The 22,809-nt window shown below is 34.0% G+C and overlaps 1 protein-coding gene across 2 annotated transcripts; it reads right to left on the reverse strand.

Annotated features, from left to right (window-relative positions):
• Positions 1-1,200: 1,200 nt before the first annotated feature.
• LOC107007899 (phospholipase A-2-activating protein) lies at positions 1,201-19,401 on the reverse strand. Of its 2 annotated transcripts, none has more exons than XM_015206734.2 (22): positions 19,186-19,401; positions 17,779-18,110; positions 16,664-16,767; positions 16,349-16,417; positions 15,804-15,864; positions 13,400-13,539; positions 12,466-12,655; positions 11,979-12,040; positions 11,531-11,619; positions 9,903-9,975; positions 9,749-9,808; positions 7,942-8,088; positions 7,783-7,821; positions 7,672-7,700; positions 6,934-7,020; positions 6,379-6,544; positions 5,377-5,454; positions 5,020-5,156; positions 4,455-4,531; positions 1,964-2,033; positions 1,752-1,817; positions 1,201-1,637 (listed from the first exon to the last, which is right to left on the reverse strand). In XM_015206734.2, exons 1-22 carry the CDS (start codon positions 19,243-19,245, stop codon positions 1,503-1,505), a joined length of 2,271 nt encoding a protein of 756 aa, XP_015062220.1. In that variant the 5' UTR covers positions 19,246-19,401; the 3' UTR covers positions 1,201-1,502. The 2 variants fall into 2 exon arrangements, with proteins under 2 accessions (XP_015062220.1, XP_015062219.1); XM_015206733.2 differs by having other exon boundaries at positions 7,672-7,703.
• Between the last annotated feature and the right edge of the window lie 3,408 nt (positions 19,402-22,809).

Here is a 22,809-nt window from a genome sequence, read left to right on the forward strand (position 1 = left end):
ACCTATTACCTATACTCACTAATGATCTGCTTAGCTAGTTTTGTCAATCTTAATTAATCAAACATGGTCCCTCCAACGTTTTCGTGAACATAATTTCGTGGAAGGTATGTCGGTAATGCCTTTCTTAGTATAACAAATCTAAGTTCATTATTGATTTCAATATAATGTATCAATCAATTAAAGAAAAATACTCAATTATGAATTGTCTATTAGTGAATTATAACACTTTGATAATTGCACAAGATGTCAATCAAGGGTCAATTACGAACGGTCTATTAGTGAATTACTTCCTTCGTTTTAAAAAGAATAACCTTGATTTTTTTTAGTCTATTTTAAAAAGAATAATCCTTTTTTTTGGCAACACTTCTGTTTTAAAAAGAATAACTTAATTTTCTTTTTAGTCTGTTTTAAAAAGAATAATCCTTTTTTTTTTGCAACACTTTAATTTTTACTTTCCACGTGGCACGTTTAAGACCACAAGATTAAAGGATATTTTGATACATTGGATATAACTTTAAATTAAAACCGCAAAATTAAAAAGTCTTCTTTCTTTTTTTAAACTTCGTTCCAAGTTAAATTAAGTAAATCTTTTTAAAACGAAGAGAGCATAACAATTCGATAATTGTACAAATATTGCCACGTATAGAACTGTGTTAAGGTGGGCTATTAATTATTTATTTATTTGGTTAAAAGGTCATATTTATTTAATATTATGCATCATAAGAGTAGCACAAGATTGGTTGCGGCCTATTAACATTAGTACACCCAATAACGTAATGGCTTTTTATGCGTTACAAAAAAAGATTCCTTTGGAGGCCATTTCCACCTTTTAATGCTTTAACAGAAAGGGGAAAAAAAGAGAGGAAAAAAAGCCTATACAATCCAAAATCATTTTTTTATAAACCAAATTCTTTTAACTATAGTCGAAATACTAGTGGCTACTATATGCAAAACGACACATATTTCATAAATTGGGTAAGAGGCCTTTTACGAGAACTCCTGCTTGATTTTAGAATCCTTTATGAAGTCATAAAATTTTAGGCAACCATATATCCCATTTTGGTACAAATTAAATTCGACTTTCTAAAGCAATGAAGCATGTAGCATAGCAAGTTTTAGATTTTTTATATTTGGGAATAGAGAGGATATACCATTCTTGTCACTTAAGTGGTTTCTGTATTTTAATTTTTGACACACTGCTTTAGAATTCATTGCCAATCTTAACTGCTTTTATAAGTTTTAACTCCCTCTATCATCACATTCATCCTTTTTGTCCTTCCCCTTTAATATACTTGTATCACCATTGTTGTCGACCACAAAAATAACAAAACTGAAAAGATCTGGTCTCCAGAGAGAAGTCGTGACATTGTTTCGTGTATAAACTCGAAAGGTAACCCTCCTACAGCAACAAACATACTAGCGGCCGAAGGAACTATCCACATCGTGCATCTTCACTCTGGCAAAAAAATGTCCTAAATTGCGACCCATGCCATGTAACCAGCTCAACTTTGCTTTGTGATGAGCTCAATGTCCGCTCCAACTTCAGCAATCTTTGCGTCTTTAGATGCCTTTGCCGCTTTTGCAATATTTGCAACGTCAAAGTCCATTGCAATTCTTTTAACAACACCTTCAAGCATCTGTAAATGAGAGATATTATGAATTAAATGACGGCTAAATAAACAGATTCTAGGTTTGAGGCATATTTCCCACTTGGAATTCAAAAAAAGAAGCTATGGAAGTACCGAACATACCAGGGATCCTATGGCAACTAAAGCCCGAAATTTTGCATCAGCTTCAACGCTTTCCTCTTCAGCAATCTTCAGGTAGATAAGATATCCCCACCAAAAGTGCATTAATATTTTGCTTCTCAAAAGTAGACAGTAAAATGCACGGGAGGGGGGAGACAGAATTCGGAAGGGGAAGGGGAAGGGGAAGGCAGAAGCAATGACTAAACGGTAAAAACCTCAAGTGCAGCTGAAAGTACTTGAGACTGTCCCTCTTCATCCTTCTTTTCAACCAAGAGAACAGCATAGCTGCAAATTCAATAAATTACTGGGTTAGAACAAGAACTCAAAAGAGCTTATGGAAGCTGGATAATATGAGAATAAAGGCAGTGCAGAAATATATATATATATATATATATATATATAATCATCTGCAGAACTACTTCTGCTCCAATGCATATAACGTCTGAAACATCATATGACCCATTTCAAAACATTAGTTAGTAGCACACAAGTGGAAATAGCTAAAAAGAGAAGGCAAAAGGATTAGATTACAATCAGTTCATCCCCCAGAAGCCTAAATGCAATACAAATTTTCCGTGCATCCACTACCTAATAAAAGGATGTATTTATAAGGAGGCCATCCAGCATTTCACTATGACTACTGATCTAGCGGCAAATCTGGAGAGATCAAATATTTTTAGAGCTGGTGTTGAGGATGTGATACAAATAATAGCCTTTTGGATTTGTGACTGGTTTTCCCTGGGATCTTCCCCAATAAGATACCTGGGCTTACCATTTTCTCCAAAGAAATGGAGTAAACTGGAGTTTCACCAACTACCAACTACTGGAGAAGATCACTGCTACTGATATGTTCAGACTCTGCTAGGCATTTATCATATGTTAGAAGGCTACATGTTATCAACTCAGTCCTTTTATCACTATACAACTTCTGGGGCTCAGTATTCATCTTACCCTGAAGTGTGTAATGTGTTAAAGCCTTAAAGGCAGTAGATCGGAAATGCAGGGAGTACCTATGGGGGTTTGGGGGGGGGGGGGGCTCAACATCAGGGATTGTAAGCTACGGAACATTACTTCTGTGGGTAAACTTGTGCGGCTGTTAAATGAGAAGAAAGATATGCTTTGGGTGAAATCGGTGCAAGGATTATACATGGAACATATTGGAGATTTTTGGATGCAGACCCTTCCGGTGGATTGCAGTTGGTACAGGAAAACCTTGCACAAACTTAAAGGTGACATGGTGAACTGGTACATGATAAGACTACTTGGCCGCTAACGGCAAGTACTCAGTACTGAGTTACTTATCTTTGCTTGAAAGTAGGACTGTTTGGAATCTGGAAAAGTGTATATGGGGTGCAGTGACATTTCCTACACAAAGATTCATTCTCTGGCTGGAAGTGCAGAGAAGAGACTTCTAACTAAAGATTGACCGCTGAAGATGGGAACCCATTGAGAAACTGATAGCTGCTATTTATAAGACTAATACCATGGAATCTGTTCATCACCTGTTTGCTTGAAAGTGATTGGACTACTGCATTAAGGGACGACTTCACTAGATGGTTTGGGTTGGCTCTACAACAGCATGATGTTGCAACATCTCAACTCAAACTAAAGAGCAAGCATTCAAGGAAAATGAAGAAAGATAAAGTAGGCAGCTGAACTGGAAGCTTTATAGCTAGAAATTGGAAAGACATAATGGGACCATACTGAGAAAATAGAGATACTATCATACAGCAAATACAACTAGAACTTAGAGAAAGGATTGACATGTGCAGAACATGAAAAACAACTAAGAGATGTAGTTTTTCATTCATAAAATATGTAACTGGTTTTGTTTTTTGAGGCCTCACATGTGTGATAGCTTTCCTGGAAAGAAGTCAAGGAATGGGATATTCTTTAGATGTATTTGTTTGTTTTTTGTCTATGACAATATTTCACAGTTATTACCCCCAAAAAAAGGATGAATCTACAGATTAAGAAAAAAAAATACAGAATAAGCTCCTTTTTCTCTGAGAAAGTTTTACCTAATTAACTCTGACTACACTTCCATGGGGTCAAACAGAAAAAAGAAGACACTGATCTTAATATATAAATGTAGACAACAAACAGAAACAGAGATGAGATAAATGCACAACAAAGTCGAAAGAACTAGATTCTATATTTCTGGGTAGCGTCTTGCTCGTGGGGGAAATTCTGAAATGGTTTGGAATTGAGTGAGTGATGAAAGGCACTGTACAAGAACCAATGTTTAGCTGGACCTTTAGAAGAAGAAAGAGAAGATGCAGGACATGAAATGTTGCTCCATACTAATGCGGACCATTTGGAGAGAGCAGTATGTAATAGCTTCAAATGGAATTGAGAAAGATTTTGTTCACTTGAGAAATACTATTTTTCCCTTATTTCCTTTTGATGCACCCAAGAGGTTCCTAGTTGAATCAAAGATTGGTATACTTCTTGTATACAGGCACACTTTTGCCCCTCTTTTAATGAATTAGTTTTCATTAACTATAAAAGAGAGAGAGAGAGAGAGAGAGAGAGAGAGAGAGAGAGAGAGAAGTTCACATTAAAGGGAGACTTGGATTTTTTAAGTGTAAAACTAATCTAACACAATAAATACGAATGAAGCAACAGCAGACATGAATATCCTCAAGGATACAGAATATTTGTCATGGATGGTAAAACTTGGAGAATATTTATTGAGCTACTTACTTGAGTATCAGTGTTGAATAAGCCAACTGAACATTTTTATTGGAAGACAAGTAACAAGTGGAATATGCATCCAGAACCTACAAGGACAGCAAAAGAAAAAAAACACACACAAATCACTGTTATGACCAGTTCAAGTCAAATAAAAGCTCCAAAATATTGGATAAAGCAAAAAAGGGTAACAAAATCTTATGCACATATTCAGAGGAAGAAAATAAGGAAGCTAACAATCAAGTTTTCAAGCTGAGCAGAAGAGATCTATTCAACCTGGCACAAGAAATCCCGGAGGATCTACATCTAACAGGAGGCAACAAAGATTTTCTATTTTAGATTGGTGGGAAATAATCAAACAACATCTATGCCAGTGTCCTCAATCCAATAACCCAAGCATTTACCATCACAGAAATACAAAGAAACACAATGGAAATATTCTCAAATATAATTAAATACCATATTTCTTTATCAAAATATCCTCAAAAATAAAAAACTCTGAACAAATTTAACTTTCAACGAGATAATTCCTATCAAGTATGGTCGCCGTAGCATTCAACATGGAAAAATCACTAACCTCCCCACGATGCTTTAACAGCCAATCATGGTAGGATGCATTCTTAAAGAAGTTGGTCAAAGCACGAACACTTGTCAGAAGATTTGCAGGTAGTGGAGGACTGGTTGTGACCTTCTTGATCAACTCCATAAGCACATCTACGTATAATTAGAAAACAAATCACTACGAAACCCACATTGTACTAAAATTGGCAATCCAGCATTTCAACTTGGCTAAACTAACAAAGGAAACTCAAGATTCATCCCCTCCCACTTTGCATGTTAGGCAAGGGGCAGAAGACATCATTCACCATTTATAACTCACTCACAGATACAGAGTAACAACAAGCATGGGTCATAAAGAGAGCAAATTCAATACCATTCCCCTTGTTGACATGCTTGGAAAGTACAGCAGCACCATCAGCGTGCAGTATCATCATCCTCAAAATATCGATTACTGCCAACGAAAATGAACAAATATCAGAACAATAAGATTAGAAGACAACCTTAATTAAGAATAATCAAGTTAGGATTTGCACAATCGCAACCATGTTTGAGTTCCTTCATAGCGAAGGACTAGTAATCTAGCATAGCATCAACCACTTCACAGGAACAAGTAAACAACTTTAAAATCCTACATATAGCAACTGAAAAAAAAAAGAACTTCCACAATCTCTTTTGAGTTGCTTCTTCTCAACAACTTCCATTTCTATGATCAAAAAATGGAAGAATTTACATAAAACAGTTCGAATAATCTATGATGTATTCAATAAATCTAAGTAAATTGTAGTTTTATTATCCACTTATTCTTGATTTATTCTCCCATCAATACTAACTCATAAACACAAATTTTGGTAAACAAGGAACACTTTGAACACATATGAAAATAAAATACAAGTTGTTTGCTTATGAACTAAACTAATCTTCTTATTCTGGTAGAGATGAAATCTGATCATCTCCTGTTTAAAAGGATGATGGAGCATACAAGAAAAAAAGAGAAAAAGAAGCTGAATTATAAGAGTACAACTTTTGCTTATGTCTCTGACAACCACCTGAAACTACTTAGTTTTGGCACCTACAGCTCCTTATGGATGAACCACGCCAAAAAGAATGCTATGGGTTAGAAGGAATTGATTATCAATTTCAAGGCCTGTTCTGTTGGAATCTTTACCTGCTTTAATTTGATTTTCCTAGTTCAATAATATTCATAATGAATAGTAGTGTTTAACTGATGAACATCATTTCCATAATTTAAACAAAACAGGATGTCCGTGCAGCTATTTTCGGAACAAACTTTTGGCTTTTGTGGGTTCATTATTCAATGCCTACACTTCAGATATTGCTAACAATTTAAATACTATATATCAGAAGGAACAGTCACCTGGAAATAACATCGTCAACGGCCAAGATTTTAGCAACTTCAGCACCATTACAACATCATCGTCTGAGAATTTACTACTATGGTAATGTGATGTGTCCTTCAAAACATGAATGATAGAAGCCAGTCTGGACATATCAGCCTCAGTCAATACCATATGTTTTTGCTCCTTCAGGATGATTTATTGAACAAACGTGAGTAATGAAAAAAAAATTGACCCTTATCAAATCTCATATTTTGAACTTTATAGTAAAAAAAGGTATATTGGCATTTCAGTGATCATAAGGACTTCAAACACTGTTTAAGAAAATTGAAAACTCAATCAATAAAAAGCAAAAAGATAAGCAGCCATATCAAAATATCAGTTTTTTTTTTGTTTTTATAATGTTAGTTAAAATATTGAGCACTATCTCAAAATGTCAGTTTTTAATTGTTTTTATAACGTTAATTAAAATATCATCACAGTGCAATAGTAGTTTCCTAACAGGGTATAAAATTATTACATCTTGTGAATGGCAGGACAAGAAATAGTTTATACCGATTACAAACACAACTTACTGGGGCAGATAATAAAGTATTATTGAACTCTGAAACTTTCTTGAGGATACCATCAAATTGTGCTGCATCAAAGACGAGCATTCCTTTCTGAAAAAAGAAATGAAAAAAAAAATCCTGGTATCAGAGTAAAACAAAACCAAAATATCCTGTGTTTTATACATTCCATATGTTTGTATCATTGAATTCATCAATATATGACAGGCTGATAGTGTACAATAAGCTTTTTTGTAGTGTATAATAAGTTTACACCATCAAAATCCATAATACCTTTTATCATATACTAGAACAGCCTATAATCCTGACCGAAAGACAAACTGAATTGTGCTAATGTGATCACTGAATACCACAGAGTCAAATAAATCTATTAGCTATCTCCTATCATAAAAGATCTACAATAACGTAAAGCTTTGACTGCATAGAAGCCACAAGAGCTCACTGCTTTGAAGTGCCAAAAACAAATTGGCACCTTTCTAATTGTCATATCTGAAAAACCTCTCGAAATATTGATCATTCCTTTCAGAAAGATTAAGCAACTTATATGTGCAGCACTAAAACCACATATACTAACTGTATCACACGACATACTAATTCTACATTGATCATCTTTAATATGCTTTGCTGCACTTGTGCCTACAGTTCTATAACTAGATGCACATGAACATTCAGTAAAAGGAGACCATTTGACTGGCTGTAGAATGAGTCTGGTCAACTTGTTTGGTTCCTGTGTAGAAAGATTACCTTGGGGACGTGCTTAAAAGTAGGTTTCGCTGCTGCAAGAAATAATGACAAAAAATAAGTTGATTTTAAAAAAATCGGAAACAACTAATTTTTGAAGTACTTCAAACTTACCAACTGGCTTTGAAGGTTGACCAGGTGTATAAGCGCTACCTGCAAGTAAGAGATAGGATCAAATATGAGACATGTTTAAGTACCACGAAAACAGAGGGACAAAGCGGCGGCAGCAGCAAAATCGAAGTATTATTCCATAACCAAATAAATATTTCTTACTGCCAGTGTAGGGGTCACGGAACGATGGATCCGGAGTAAACTGTTTCTGACCAGTATTTTGAAGAATGAACTCCACAATTTGTTCACGGTAAGAAAGAGGCAGATTCTCTTTGAGTAGCCACTTGTCAGCAACGTCATATGGATTATCTGTCAATTACTCAAAAGAAGTTTTGGAGTCAGGTCATGAAGAGTTGTCTAAGAAACAGAGAACTTATCCCCCCCCCTCTCCTTTTTCAATATCTAAGAAATTAGATAGAGATTGATGACAGAAAAAGAAGGCATAATCCTCAAAACACAAAAATCCATGCAGAAGTCATGCAGGAACAAGTGCAATTACCCTAAAAAGTAAAACAGAAAAAAAGCTCATAAGAATGAAGAAAGGATAAAACACACTTCATTTTGAGAGAAGAAACACATAAACTTATAATTTATTTACTTAATCGCATCTTCAAACGACCCCTTAAGTGCGAGCCTGACTCTTTTTCATGGGCCGAGCACGTGAAGATACTTTTTTATAATGGGAGGCGGTGAGGTCCTTTGCGTACTCTAATATCATATTTAAGTGTGGGATCATCTCATCTATAAGGTAATTGCTAGAGAGAGTACAGTTCTGATTTATTTACTTAATAATATCTTCAATAACACGGACACGTCTTTTCCAGAGAAAATTCCCAAATCTTTCAAACTTAATTTCCTCAGCTTGCTTCTAGAGTTTCATCTTCTATTTAAAATGTGGTTTAGCTAAAAAATACTATTTGTAAATGATACAACCTACTTTCGAGTGTTAAATGGACAAGTTCACCTGAATTTGGGCAGGTGAGAATAGGCTAAATCAACGAAAAGGTCACTTTGGCTGCGATGAGACAAGTCAAACTGGGTTAAACAACAGGCAACTGTGACCAAATTTTAACTTATTTTCTGATAATTTAATGAACTACAAAAAGAAACTAACAAAACCTTTTGTTCAATATTATTGCTATATTTAACATATCAAACAATAAAATTAAATAACCTATACTGACAAGTTTCTTTGTTGGTCAATATGGATAGTATATTTAACCCAAATCAATCCAACTTTTAGATAGGTCAACTTGGATTGTGGAAAATTGACCCGACAGAATATCCCAATCTGCTTTGGGCAGGTCATATTTTCATGGGTAATTTGCCCACCCCTAGACCTACTTAAAAACACCCCAACCACAAAATACAGTTTAAACATAATTGTTTTTTAAGTTAGTTGTACTAAATTAGATATAATAAACACCAAAAAGATTTTTAAAAAATCAAACGAATAAACAAACAATAACAAAAAGGTCCAAGAAGTCCTTGGCTCCTTGAATTCTTTTTTTTTTTCCTTCCAGCAATTAATATAATTAAAAAATTCTGATAATTTTTAATTCAATAGCCAAGACAAAAACCTAAATCCTGCCATTAATGGCTTCATGCCTAAATTATTTCAAATAGGAAAACTCACATAAATATAGATTTTAAATTTTGATTCATCATTAAGAAAATGGCATGTGTATAATGATCGGAGGCCGGAGGGCAGTAGTGAAAATCGCAAATACATTCCCCAATTGGATAAAACATTTTCCAAACCTATCCAGAGTCCCCAAGGTCATTCCAAGTGATGCAGAACAAAGACAAACATAACCATAGATGCTAACTCTAGAAAAAAACTCAGAGGAAGATGTGGCCAAGTATTATAAGTTCATGTCATGCCACGAAAACCTGAGAGGAAGACCCAAATTCCTGATACTACAGAAACATCCCTCCTCAATAACTCAAAAACAGAAAATTAAAATACCTGAACGATTGCAGGGTAATTTGCGAATAGGTTCACCATCTCCAATATCAACATCAAACACTGTATCCAAAAAATAAGTTAAATGGTGATTAGAAGTAAAATATGATATCAAAGACAAGTGTGAAGAGGGTAGAGCGGAATAAGCAGTGCTGACCATGATCATATTGGATTCCATCAAGAAGAGGGCGTGACATGCCATCATTGGGCCCGTCAACCACTTCACCAATCTAAAATTGATAGCAAAAAGCATAAGAACGACAACATGCATAATTGCATATGACGAACGCATCAAGTATGTAGACAGGCTAGCAACAGAAACTACTCAAGTGCAATTTTGACTACACAGTAATGGATGGGAATAAGACCAGATTTTGAGAGGACATTTGGCATGAGGCAACATGGAAGATCTCTTTCCAGACATCTACAACCTAATCATGTTTCAATAAAGCACTATAGCAGATCTATGGTCACCACAAGGATGGAATTTAATTTTTAGAAGAAACCTTATTGATTGGAAAATAGTGGGAGTTGCTGAATTTTTAAACATTGTGAACACTTTCACTAGACTACAGCCAGGTGAGGATAAATTTTGGTGGACAGGAGATGACAAGGGAGTGTTCAAAGTCAACAAATCCTACAAGTTGATGGATCAGACAGATCACCAGTGCTCAAGTTGGCCTTGGAAGCAAATATGGAAGAACAAAATCCCTCACAAAGTCTCCTTTTTTGTCTGGTCAATGGCTAAGGAAGCAGTCCTTACACAGGACAATGTTATGAAGAGGGGGAAAATCTTGTGTTCTAGGTGCTTCCTATGTGGTGAAACATCTGAGACTGTTAACCATCTATTTTTACATTGCAACTACACCCATCATCCGTGGAGAATATTCCTAAGACTCGAAGCATCTCCTGGACAATGCCTAGGAAGGTGGCTGAGGCATTACTTTACTGGGAAGAAGCAGGTGTACATGCTAAGGACAGAGGTAGATGGAGAATTATCCCGGGGGCTATCTGGTGGGTTGTTTGGAAAGAAAGGAATTCAAGATGTTTTGAGAGCATAGAGAACAATGTGCAGAAAGTTAAACTAAACTGCATGTTACTTTTAGTCTTTTGGTGTAATCACTTATACTCTTAATGACACTGTCTCTATTATTGATGTGTTAGACTCAATTTAGATGTAGAGAAGTGAAATCAGGAGTACACTTGTATATAAGGTTACAGTACGACCCGGTCGTACTGTTTTGTGATATAATACAAAGTTACCAAGTTAAAAAAAAAAAAAGAACGTAAATCCACAACAAATGCAGACAGTGACATAAACTAATATAAATTAGCTATAAGGATGTCTATGCATATTCAGACCAAAATTTTAGTTGTAAAGCACAAGAAACAACCAAATATACACTAGCAGAGGATCACACCTTCCCAACTCCCTGGGTGTCCCCAACGAGAAGGAAACACAACAAAATAAAAAGGCCAAGAAGACTTAAGAATGACAACGACCAAAAAGATTTTATACAACCGTGGTGCCCAGACACCTTGAATAATTTCACAGGGTACCTCTGCAAACCTCCCACCAACAGCACATAACGAGTAACTATATCCACCAAGGCTGGACAGATGGGAAGAAATCACATAATGTTTTTTGTCCTTGTTGGGATTTTAACTTGAGACCTCATGATTCTCAACCCACGTCATTGACTACTAGGCCACACCCGCAAAAATGACCAAATATATGGAGAATATATCATTGAACGCAAATACAATAATTAACATTATTATTACTTTATCCCACTTCTGTTCCATCATATTCCATGCATACGCCACTCCATTGTCTCCTTCGCGGACAACTTTGGTCTGTCCATCACTAGTACCTGATCAACACATCAAAAGAAAAGCGTTACAGAGGAGAGAACTACAATATAGCTTTCACTTCCAATAATAAAGGTTTCAGGCAGTGTCAGATATTAGACTTTTCCTATTACCTTTAGGTTCTTTAGAGCAGGTTCTTAGTTTTGGATATAGAAATAGAAGAAAAATAATCACATAAGCAACTACTTGTTCTTTTCCTTTTCTACTTTTGATGGGTCACTTATCCAACTTCTAGTCAAATTCCAGGCACTTTTTTGTAATTGGTCCGTCAGTAAATTGACGATACACTTATCAAAAATGATGAGATGATTGAAACCATTGATACTTAGGACAACAGCAATAGGCATTATCATATTCACACCTGGGATTTGTAAGGCCTCAAGCCCAGGAAGCTCTTCCAATTTCAACCCTCCAACTCTCTTCCTAAGATAAAATGAAATATAACTTGAATTAGAGCACCAATATATAATTTGGTATCCAAAAAGCAACGCATTTATGAGCATCTTTTAATTCAACAGCTGCACGTAAGAGAAAATAAACAGAAAGAAAGACGATTAGTTTTGACAAACTCCAGGCACAAACTAAACCAGGTGTTAAGAATTTCCTAAGAGAACAAGCACCTTTAGAACCCAAAAAGGGGCAACGGAGAAAATAAAAACATGAAGATAGAAAATTGTTAACTAGTGACAAAGTGATTATCATTAACAAGCACAGCATGCCAAAGTATTTCATCTTACACTATTAACCACACAAAAGCTTTATGCCAGCCGAAAGAGATACAGTCAAGATTAATCGGAATCCCAAAAATATGGCGAGAAAGACAAATTAGAAGAGTCTGGATGCCTAACCTACTCAGCGTGTACTGTGAGAGTTGGGCAGCATATGACTCTAGTTCTAGCGGGTCAGCAATCTTATCCTGATGGACAGTCCAAATTCGCACCACACCATCAGAGCATGCGGTCACTATATCGCCATTGTCTAAGAATTTGGCATCCCAAACACATCCGGGATGCTCTAGGCTTTGGACACAGACTCCATCTGCAACACAGTGATTTCACGTCCACCATTAGAGGGAGAATTCAGACAAGAAATATCACAATGTAAAAAATCAACGAAATAGAGGACATTTACAAATTGCAGCAAGGATACAGCAGTGACTACTAGCACTAGGGTATTTGAAAGAGAGTTTTTCCTGAACTCCTTCAATGCAACTGTCCTTTGCCAAAGAAACTACATTAAAATTTTTAAAAAAAGGGCCATGTGGGGTCTCAGTAACTACCAGCAAGCATTCACCATCCAGTACATTAGTGTTTTTTTTCTTTATACAGGAAATTACAGAATAAAGGGTATGGTGGTCATGATACATTCCCCCCCCCCCCCTTATATATGAACGACAGAATGAGGAGAGATTCCAATTATTCCATCAGTGATTTAAATGTTATTATGTAATATTTAGTGCCTAATTGAGGAGACCAATGCCAGTTTAGAAGAGCAAAGAAGAAGAAAGAACAAATACTGCAAAGTCAAAGGCTAAACTCAAAAGAGCTTCACTTGAATAAGCAACTACCAGAACAGTTGCATGCACTATTCTGATCTTCACAATTTACAATAAATAGTTTTTATCAGCCATCATTTCTGAAACAAAACTTTACTGGTCAAATACATAGAACTGCATGTATTTGATCTTAGCCAAAAGGCTGAGATAGGTATGGCAACAGCTGCATATACAGAAAGATCATTGTGAAAAATGTACACAACTACATTGGTGAATTACAGTATTACCTTTCCAGATCTTTGCAAAACGATCCTCACTGCCACTGACAATAAGCCCAGATGCATGAGCATCTACAGAATAGACAATAGAAGTGTGACCAACCATCTCCAGTAGAACTTGACCACTAAGTTCCCACAGCCTTATGGTACTGTCAAAATGAGATATGCACGGATTAGAATAACACTTTGTTAGAAAGGAGAAGGACCAAAAAAACTTACGGGAAGATTAAACTAGGGCTCTGCGAGATAACCGAATAACTTCAGAATCTTAACAATGCACCTAATAAACTGGTGGTATGAACTATGAAGTATGAACCCTACAGATGAGAAAAGTAGAAGGAAAAACACAAAAGTAGAGAACCTACAGAAAGAATTGATTCTTCATGAATCACACCCAGACATCTATGCTTTGTCAAGTGCTAACGGAGATCTCATGAGTTCAATAGTAGTTTATCAAAAAACAACAGATGTGATCTCTCATCTCAGTTGTACAAACTCACTTTCTACCCCTTCAAACAGTATCCAATCCTTTCCCCCATCAATCACCAACGTAACGGTCAATGGAGCTATGTCCACGTTCTCCATCGTAATCCTCCTTTTGAAGGTCTTTACAACTGCCAGGATTGAACATCGGACTTAAAAAAACCTTTAGTGTTGACCACCACAACTTGCTCACAACCGCAAATTCACTAACAGAGTGGCCCACACCTTCTCCTGAAAGTTTGAAAATGTGGTATACCAGCTCACAAATTTTAATCTTCTTTTCTCAAGTATCCTGTTGTTGATCCCCTTGTTGTCAAACATGTGAAAAATATACACTCCTTGACATCCTAGGAATCCAACCTGATAGGGTTGGGCCCTGTATCCTTTCTCTTAATAGCATGTATAGAAGGGTTTCATCAACAGTAACTGCTTCCTTTTTCTTTCATTCCCAGCTGTTCTATTCTAACTAAATGATTCTGCTTATAGATAAATTCCATACAGTTTCTGGAGTTCTTTTACCTCTAGATCTTGTAAATTCCACCTGAAATCTCAGATCTCACAAGGTTGGTCATCTTCAAACATGTGCACTTGATTGAACTATCATGTTCCACTTACTTGAGATGCTGAAAAATGGTTGGAAAAGGCAATGCTCAAGCTGCCGTCCATCTGTGCTTCCAGGAATGAACTCTACCTCTCTTCACTAGTTTAAATACTGTTGCCATTGAACTCTTCTGACCCCCTATCATACTTTCTGGAATCACAACTCTCCATAAAGTTTATACCCTGTCGTTAACTTGTTATATCTCCAAGTACTATACCCTAAGAGTCTTAATTGAAAATACAATAAAAGTCCTACTCATTCATATGTATATTCAAATGATTAATGTAATACAAAGTTACAATATACACTATGTATTGATATCAATTTTCACTGCAAGGATCTATGTTGCTCAATTCCTTAAAAAACCTTGTTGCACCGGTGCCGATCCCACACGATTTGGTTGTGCGTGTGGCGTGTGTGATCTACACCGAATTTGGTAACCTAACTTGGGTGCTTCGGCATACACCTATGGTGAATAAGTATAAGCTGATTGGTTATTTAGCTTGAACTTTGATTAATATTTACACATAAAGTACTAGAATACTGTGTGATTACACGAGAGATAACTTATAAAAAATATTAAGTGCTCATAGTAAATTTATAGCAGCTTTAATTTAGTAACTGCAATTAATTGTCAAAAAGTACACTTATATATGTTGTAACATACATTTATAGTTGTATCCAGCACTTGTACCTGTATTCCAATCCATACCCTTTAATCCTAAATTTATGTGATGAAGAATCCAAACTCTAGATCTACACCGGTACCAGTTATCAACACCTGTATCCGAGCAACATAGTGAGGATCTACTGACACACCCTCTCCTCACAATGAACAAGCTATTGAGATTTCAAATAATTAACGAGGCATAATGGAAACTTTATCACGATAGGTGTGGCTATATTCTATACAATAGCCTGAATATCGCCCAATCATTGCAACGAACAAAAAGAGCGAATATGATATAATTCCCCAGTTCTTCCCAAAAAAACATTTAACATGTCACTATTGGCAACATATTAATGTGTGCAATTATCTTTGCTGTCTTTTCATAACCAAGACCACACCAAAAAGGAAAGGAAGAGGACGCACAGCTTACTCTATAACAAAAGTATGCCAAATCAAATAAGACTCGTTTATCATTTGGCAAGATGAGAAACAGACTATTGCTTTGACTCTCATCTCTTGTCGTACTATTTAACAAGACATATATAATTCCATTGAGATCCCACGTAAGAAGTTCTTGTATTTTGTACCAAAGCATAACGCACTAAAGATCAAAAACAACTGTACAGAAAAAGAGATGACAATATAAAGCAAAACCTTACCCATCATGGGATGCAGAAAGAACTCCTAGACCAGGCACCGCGGCAAGGCCTCGAACAGTGTCTGCAAGATGCAACATTCCATAAGCGCATATCGCAAGCACAGCATTAAACTTTTGAAAAGGACAAGACCAACAAACAAGCATAAGGAGTAGCATGGAGTACACCACAAATAAAGAAACCAATCGGAACAAGTAATCATACTTCTACACATAGAAAGATATGTATTATAAGATAGAACGATAATGACCTAATAGAGATAGAATGATTAAACTCTCATGGGAACAGCCTAAATGTCAAATGCTACTTCAGAAAATCATAACTTTTTTAATCATGAAAGTCCTCACACCACCCATATTTATATTTGTTTCCTTTACACAAATGCTTTCTTAACATCCATACTTAAAGAGAGACATCAACAAAACTTGAATCGATGGAGAAGGAATGTAGCACACGTGGTTTAAAAAGAGATGACAAAGACAAACAAATACATGAATGTCACAAAATATCCCAGAGTTACATTCATATAAATAAAGCATGCATCAAACCTGTATGCCCAGAAAAAGTGTGTACACATGCTGCTCCATTCCAAACTTTCAGTGTTGTGTCACTTGAGCCTAGTATTAACGTAATCAACATTATTCAGGCAACGCTATTCGATACAAAATATAGTTTTTATAGTATCAACCTACATATTATCTTGATGATACTAAAAAGGAGAAGTTTCAATAGAAATGCAAATAACTTTGATATCTGGATGAATTAATAATGCAACGAAGTTTTAAGAACTTCACAATTCGAAAAGGTGTCGAGATGAACAGAAAAATTACAAATGCTTAAAAATGTAAAACTTCATTTGATACCTGTAACAAGCTCGCCTGAGGGCAATCTGATAATTGCTTGGATTGCCGCTTTATGAGCTTCCAAAACTTCAACTTCTTGGCCCTTCCTCCATCGTCTTAATGTACTGAGGAAAGGAACATGTAAACAAACGTGAAAGCTTCAAACAAAAAAGTCCATTGATAAAATTATGTGCATGCCTCTCAAAACATGCAATGGACATTAACCAGCTGGAAATTTTGGCAAAAATGACATGTAAGCAAGCCACATTTAACAGGGGGAACACCATGAAGACATGCACCCAGTGAGGTATTTGAGCAGAGGAATACTAGACATGCATTCATAACCACTAATTTGAACAACTAGCGGCCATCGACCTTAACACATCGCAAGAAGGATGCTATCGGGACAAGACCTTGGCTGTACATTGCAAAGATAGGAAATACCCAAGGCACCCAACAAACATGAACAGAAAAACATGCCAACCGTACTTAGATTCCTTAACCTAAAAACATCCTAGTTACACATGCTAGACATCCACTGTTAAAAGATACAGTTTGCAATTGTCAAAACCTCATGGTTCCTAAAAGAGAATCAATTTTTAAGTAGTTCCTAAAAAGAATCTTTGACCACACTCAACAGTCAATTTTTTTAATAACCAAATGAGGTAATATAGGCAGCATTGAATCACTCATATACTAACAAAAGTTCGAAATCTGTCTAAAACCACTCTATCTCCACTTTTTCGGTAATCATGGTGTCTAGACCACCTACGTGCACCTCGACTAATTCCACGGATACTTACTACCGTTCACCTGCACAAGTACCTAGTAACTCCATTCACCAAGACTTGCTCGACGGAGATAAATCACCTAGTGCTTGTTTTGCCTCTGATGAGTTCACATTATCTCCCCTTTAAGATCTATTTCTGTTACGTGCCGTAAAATTAAACTATTGACTTAATGCCCATTGTCATTTACGTACAATCTACCCTCCCCGGACCCCACTTTGTGGGATTTCACTGGGAATGTTATTATTGTTGTTGTTGCTGCCCATTGTCACTCAAATGAGAAACCTCGTATACACTGAGAGAGTACTATAATTAGTAGCATCAGTAAGAAGTAAGAAATACACATACCAATCAACAGATGTTGAGACAACGTCTGAGCCATCCAAAGCAATACCTGTAACTTGCAACTTATGACCCTTAAGTGTCTGAACTTTATCTCCCGTAGACAAATTCCACACCAAGATAAGAGTGTCCATGCCACCAGATACAAGTCCTCCCTCAGGTAACTCCTCACTGGGAGCAACCCAAGCCAGTGGGCCAACAAAACTTGTATGCCCTAGCAGTATCTTTGACGTAGTAAAACTGCGGTGATTAGATTCATCTGGAGACCAAAACCGAATGGTTCTGTCTCTAGATGAGGTTGCAAAACCAACCTTGTCACAGATACATATACCCCGGACCTAGTTTTCACAAACAAAAATAAAAATAATTTAAAAGCTTATTTTGAAATAAAGGTAACTTAAAAATAATTTAAAATCTGATCCAGAAAAATTATTTCCACGTAACGCTTTCCATCATGTTCCTTTATATGCAAGAATATATATATACACACATATATATCAACAAATTTCCTGAATAAGTGTATATTATAAATCAATCATCACAAAATATTTGTTATTAGTAGGTACTAACGTTCAAGAATCCAATCAATAGTGCAACCAATAACTGAACTGTTATGAACAATAAGTTCCTCGGGTGAAATTCACATGTAAAGCCAAGAATTATAAAACAGAAATTACCACATATCATTCATGTAACTAGACAAACTATTTCCACATTCCAGAGATTACATTTAGCAGCATCATGTCCCTTGTACGCAAGAACAGATTTCTTGAATGATAGCATATTCTAAGTCAATCATCACGGAAGATTTGTTATTAGTAGTATTAGCATTCAAGAACCCAATCAATTGTGTAACCAATAACTGAACTAAGTTCCTAGGGCTGAAATTCACATGTAAAGCCGAGAATTATTAAACAGAAATTACCACATATCATTCATGAAACTAAGACAAAATATTTATACATTCCGAAGATCACATTTAGCATCATGTCCCTTGTATGCAAGAACAAATTGCTTATATGCAAGAAAAAATTCTTGAATAAGAGTATATTCCAAGTCAATCATCCCGGGAGATTTGTATCAGTATTATTAGCATTCAAGAACCCAATCAACTGTGCAACCAATAACTGAACTGTTACTAACAAGAAGTTCCTGGGGGCTGAAATTCACAAGTAAAGCCAATAATTATTAAACAGAAATTAGCACTAGACAAAATTATTTCCACATTCCAAAGATTACACTTAGCATCATGCCCCTGGTATGCAAGAACAATTTTCTTGAATGAGAATGTGTTCTAAGTCAATTTTCTTGAATCACGGAATGTTTTCAATAATCCAATCAATTGCGCAACCAATAAGTTCCTATGGCTGAAATTCACATGTAAAACCAAGAAAAGAAAAGAAGGACTCATACATCGTCTTCGTGACCTGTAAGCTGACACCTTAACTGATACTCGGCAGAATCGATTTCCATAGTAATCTTGACGGAGAAAACTAGGGTTCCGACTAGATTGAAGACGGAATCACTTGCTCTCCAAGACTTACCACTGAGTTCTTTCCACCGTCTTTCCGCCTTCTCGGCGATTTATTTATTTATTTACTTATTTTTGTTTCAAGGAAATAATATTCGTTTTCCCCTGATTTACCCTTCTTTAATAGCAAGCTTAAACTTTATAGGGTGGGAAAAAGAAAAAGAAAGAAAACTTAAATAGAAATATCTATTATTTAAAATTAAATAATTTTTTTATGTGTAAAAAAAAATTCTTTTACTTACCACTCCTTGTAATTGTATTTATAATATAGAATATATTTTCAATTGTTATCATTAAAATATGTAGTTTGAGAAATAAGATGTGCTATATTATATTTGCTTTGAAAAAAAATTATTTTTTCGCTTTATATTTATATCAACGATTTATAAAAATTTAATAAAAATTTGAGTGAAAATTTATATCAGTATTTTAAATTCTATTATTTTAATAGCTATATTACATATTTAAGTGAAAATATATATAATTTATTAATATATTTTTTCTAAATAACTATGGTGTTCAATGTCAATTTATGGAACTACACTAACTTTTAGTTTTAGGTCGTTTGCTACCTCATATCAATATCAATATTCGTGATTATGTTTATCGCAATTTGACTATATGGAAAAAAAATAGTATTATTATTTTTGTTGAAATTTGAGATTTTAAAATTTTGGACTCGTTTCATTGATCAGAAGATCATATTCTAATATGAAGAAAATGTAATAATTGATCGCATGTATACATGTAAAAGTAGGAGTTGAGTATTCAGTTTTGTTAAAATTCAGTTTAATTTTTAATATTGAAAAATATGCATTAAATACTGAGCCGTGTAAATTTAATTTAATTCAGTTTTATACGATATTTTTTAATCAAATTTTTGGTGCAAATGAGATATAAAACAAGAACAAAATAATCAAAATACTTAACTAAACATAAAGCTGAAATAAATAGATTGAGAAAAAAAAACTTTTATTCGTGATTAACTAAACATAAACTTGAAACAAATACATTTAATTATGTACAATTGAATGTAATTTAAAATTTAAAATATAACTTTAAAATTTATTTAGTAAAGTTTCAGTTTTTTCGATGAATCAAAAAATTATGACTTTTTCATCGAACACTAAATCGAATAATCAAATTTCTAAAGAAGAAGAATTGAAATTGAAAAATTGAATAAGTTAAAAAAAAAATTTATTATATATATTTCAGTATATTCCTATGTAAAAGTCATATCATATTTATTTATATAATTATTGTAAACATTATTTACAACGTAAATTCAAGCTAACTTTTAATTTCACGACTAAAAATTCTCTCTTTTAATTTAAAGTCATTTGCTAAGTAAAAAATATGTTAAAGTTTTAACATGTTTCTAAGTTTAGATCTTAATATAAAGAATTATTTGATTGAGAATAATTTATTTTAAAATCAATTATCCTATAGATTAGTTATCATAAAATAACTTATCTCTTGTATAGTAGATGTAAATTGATTACACAGTATATATATATTATTTTTTCCCATACAAAAATAATAGTAAAAATATGAAGTTGCAAAATCGCTCTTTTCATTTAATGTCTACCTCTAGTAGAAAATTAATAAACATAATATTAATTTCTCACTTAAAAAGAATATTAATTTATTCGTGAAAGATGGATAACTCTTTCTTTTTTTTTCTTTTTTTTTTTATAAATAAGTCCAATGAGATTTTGAGAAAAGGAAAAAATACAAAAATAATAAGTTAGCGTTTGGTCATAGTATTTAAAATATATATTTTATTTTTTTAAAAAATATGATTTATATCTTATAAGTTCTGAAAACTATAAAAACTAATAATAAGTTTGCATTACGTCATTTTGATCTTCATTGTAACAAATAACAATTAGGGTCCATCACATTATAGCAATTTGGTAGTTTGAACTGAATGACAACAAACATGATTCCATACATAACGAAGTAGACAAAGCACACTTTATCACCCTGAACCGATTGTTTATCATTTTTATCAACAATCATATCATCACTTTGATATTCGCTGAATATTTCATCACTACTTTGTGTTCACGTAAAAAATTATGTAGTACAACACAAACATTACTATGGAGAATGTTTTTTGTAAAAAATAAAAGTTTGGTGTAAAATTTCATTTTTCAAAAGATCTCAGATAATGAGATTTGACTCAAATATTAAAAAAAATAGTATTTCGAAATTTAAGATATTTTATCAAACAATGACAAATTGTATGAACAAACACTATTTTTCAGTTTTTTCCCCTAAATATTATTTGGAAAATCTATGGCCAAATGGGCAATGTTGTTGTACATGTCGATGGAGCCCACTCATCTTAATAGGGTTATGCATCAGTTTTTCGATTTGATTTTGCACTATGCGGTTTGAATTTTTTTATTTTTTATTTTGCAAAGTGTAACTCACTCTGATCCAATATAAATTTGGTTTGGTTTGATTTTCCTCTATTCGATTCGGCTTTATTCGATTTGGTTATTTATTTATGTTAATAATAGTACTAATATTTATTCCCTTAAATATACTTTCTAATATAAATCAAAAGTAAAATATAAAACATAATATTTATAACTATTATTGTTGATCAAACATAAAATATAGACATAATCATTATAAAAGACAATAACCAGAAAGGGGAAAAAGGCGGTGAACTACAACTTAATTCTAAACCTATATACTATTTTTTTGATTTTTATTTTTTTCAAATCCAAAATCAAACTAAAAAAAGTCAAAGCAAAGTAATTGATTAATCCAAAGCCAATTTGAAAAACCAAAAAATCAATTTCAAATATAAATTCGATTTGTTTTGGTTTAATTATTCTGTTTAATCCAAATAGTGCACACCCCCTACATCTTGGTGGCCAATTAGATCTCACTTAACAAGTATACAACTCCAAATTTGAAGGCTTCTAAAACCCTTCCATTCTACCAATAATTTTCTTTTTATTTATATTTACAACAAAAAAATAAAACTGAATAGTAATAAATAGTAGGGCAAATTATACATATCACATATTTTTAAAGTAAAATTACAACCTATCCCTTAAAAGTTTATAATTACAAAAACTCCTCAAAAAGGATACAATAATATAAGCGTTGATACATTAATTAATGCACGAGGCACATTAATCGTTAAGTAAAATACATTTCATTTTATGCATGATACATTAATTAGATATACATTTTAAACATGATATACTAATTTGATACGCGATATACACCAATATGATACGTGGGATACATTTTATACATGATACATTAGTTTAATGCGCCAGATACACTAACGTGATACGTGAAATACATTAATTTAATGCACGAGATACATTAATATAATACGCAAAAATGAGGAATCTTGAAAATTTCTAAAACTTACAAGAAATAGTGATAATAATTAGGGCAACTTTCACATATAGCAAACATAAAATTCATACTATAACAAAATTTAAATAATTGCGCTCCATAGCAAACATATATAT

Source organism: Solanum pennellii, chromosome 1 (genome assembly GCF_001406875.1).
Source record: "Solanum pennellii chromosome 1, SPENNV200".
NCBI lineage: Eukaryota > Viridiplantae > Streptophyta > Magnoliopsida > Solanales > Solanaceae > Solanum > Solanum pennellii.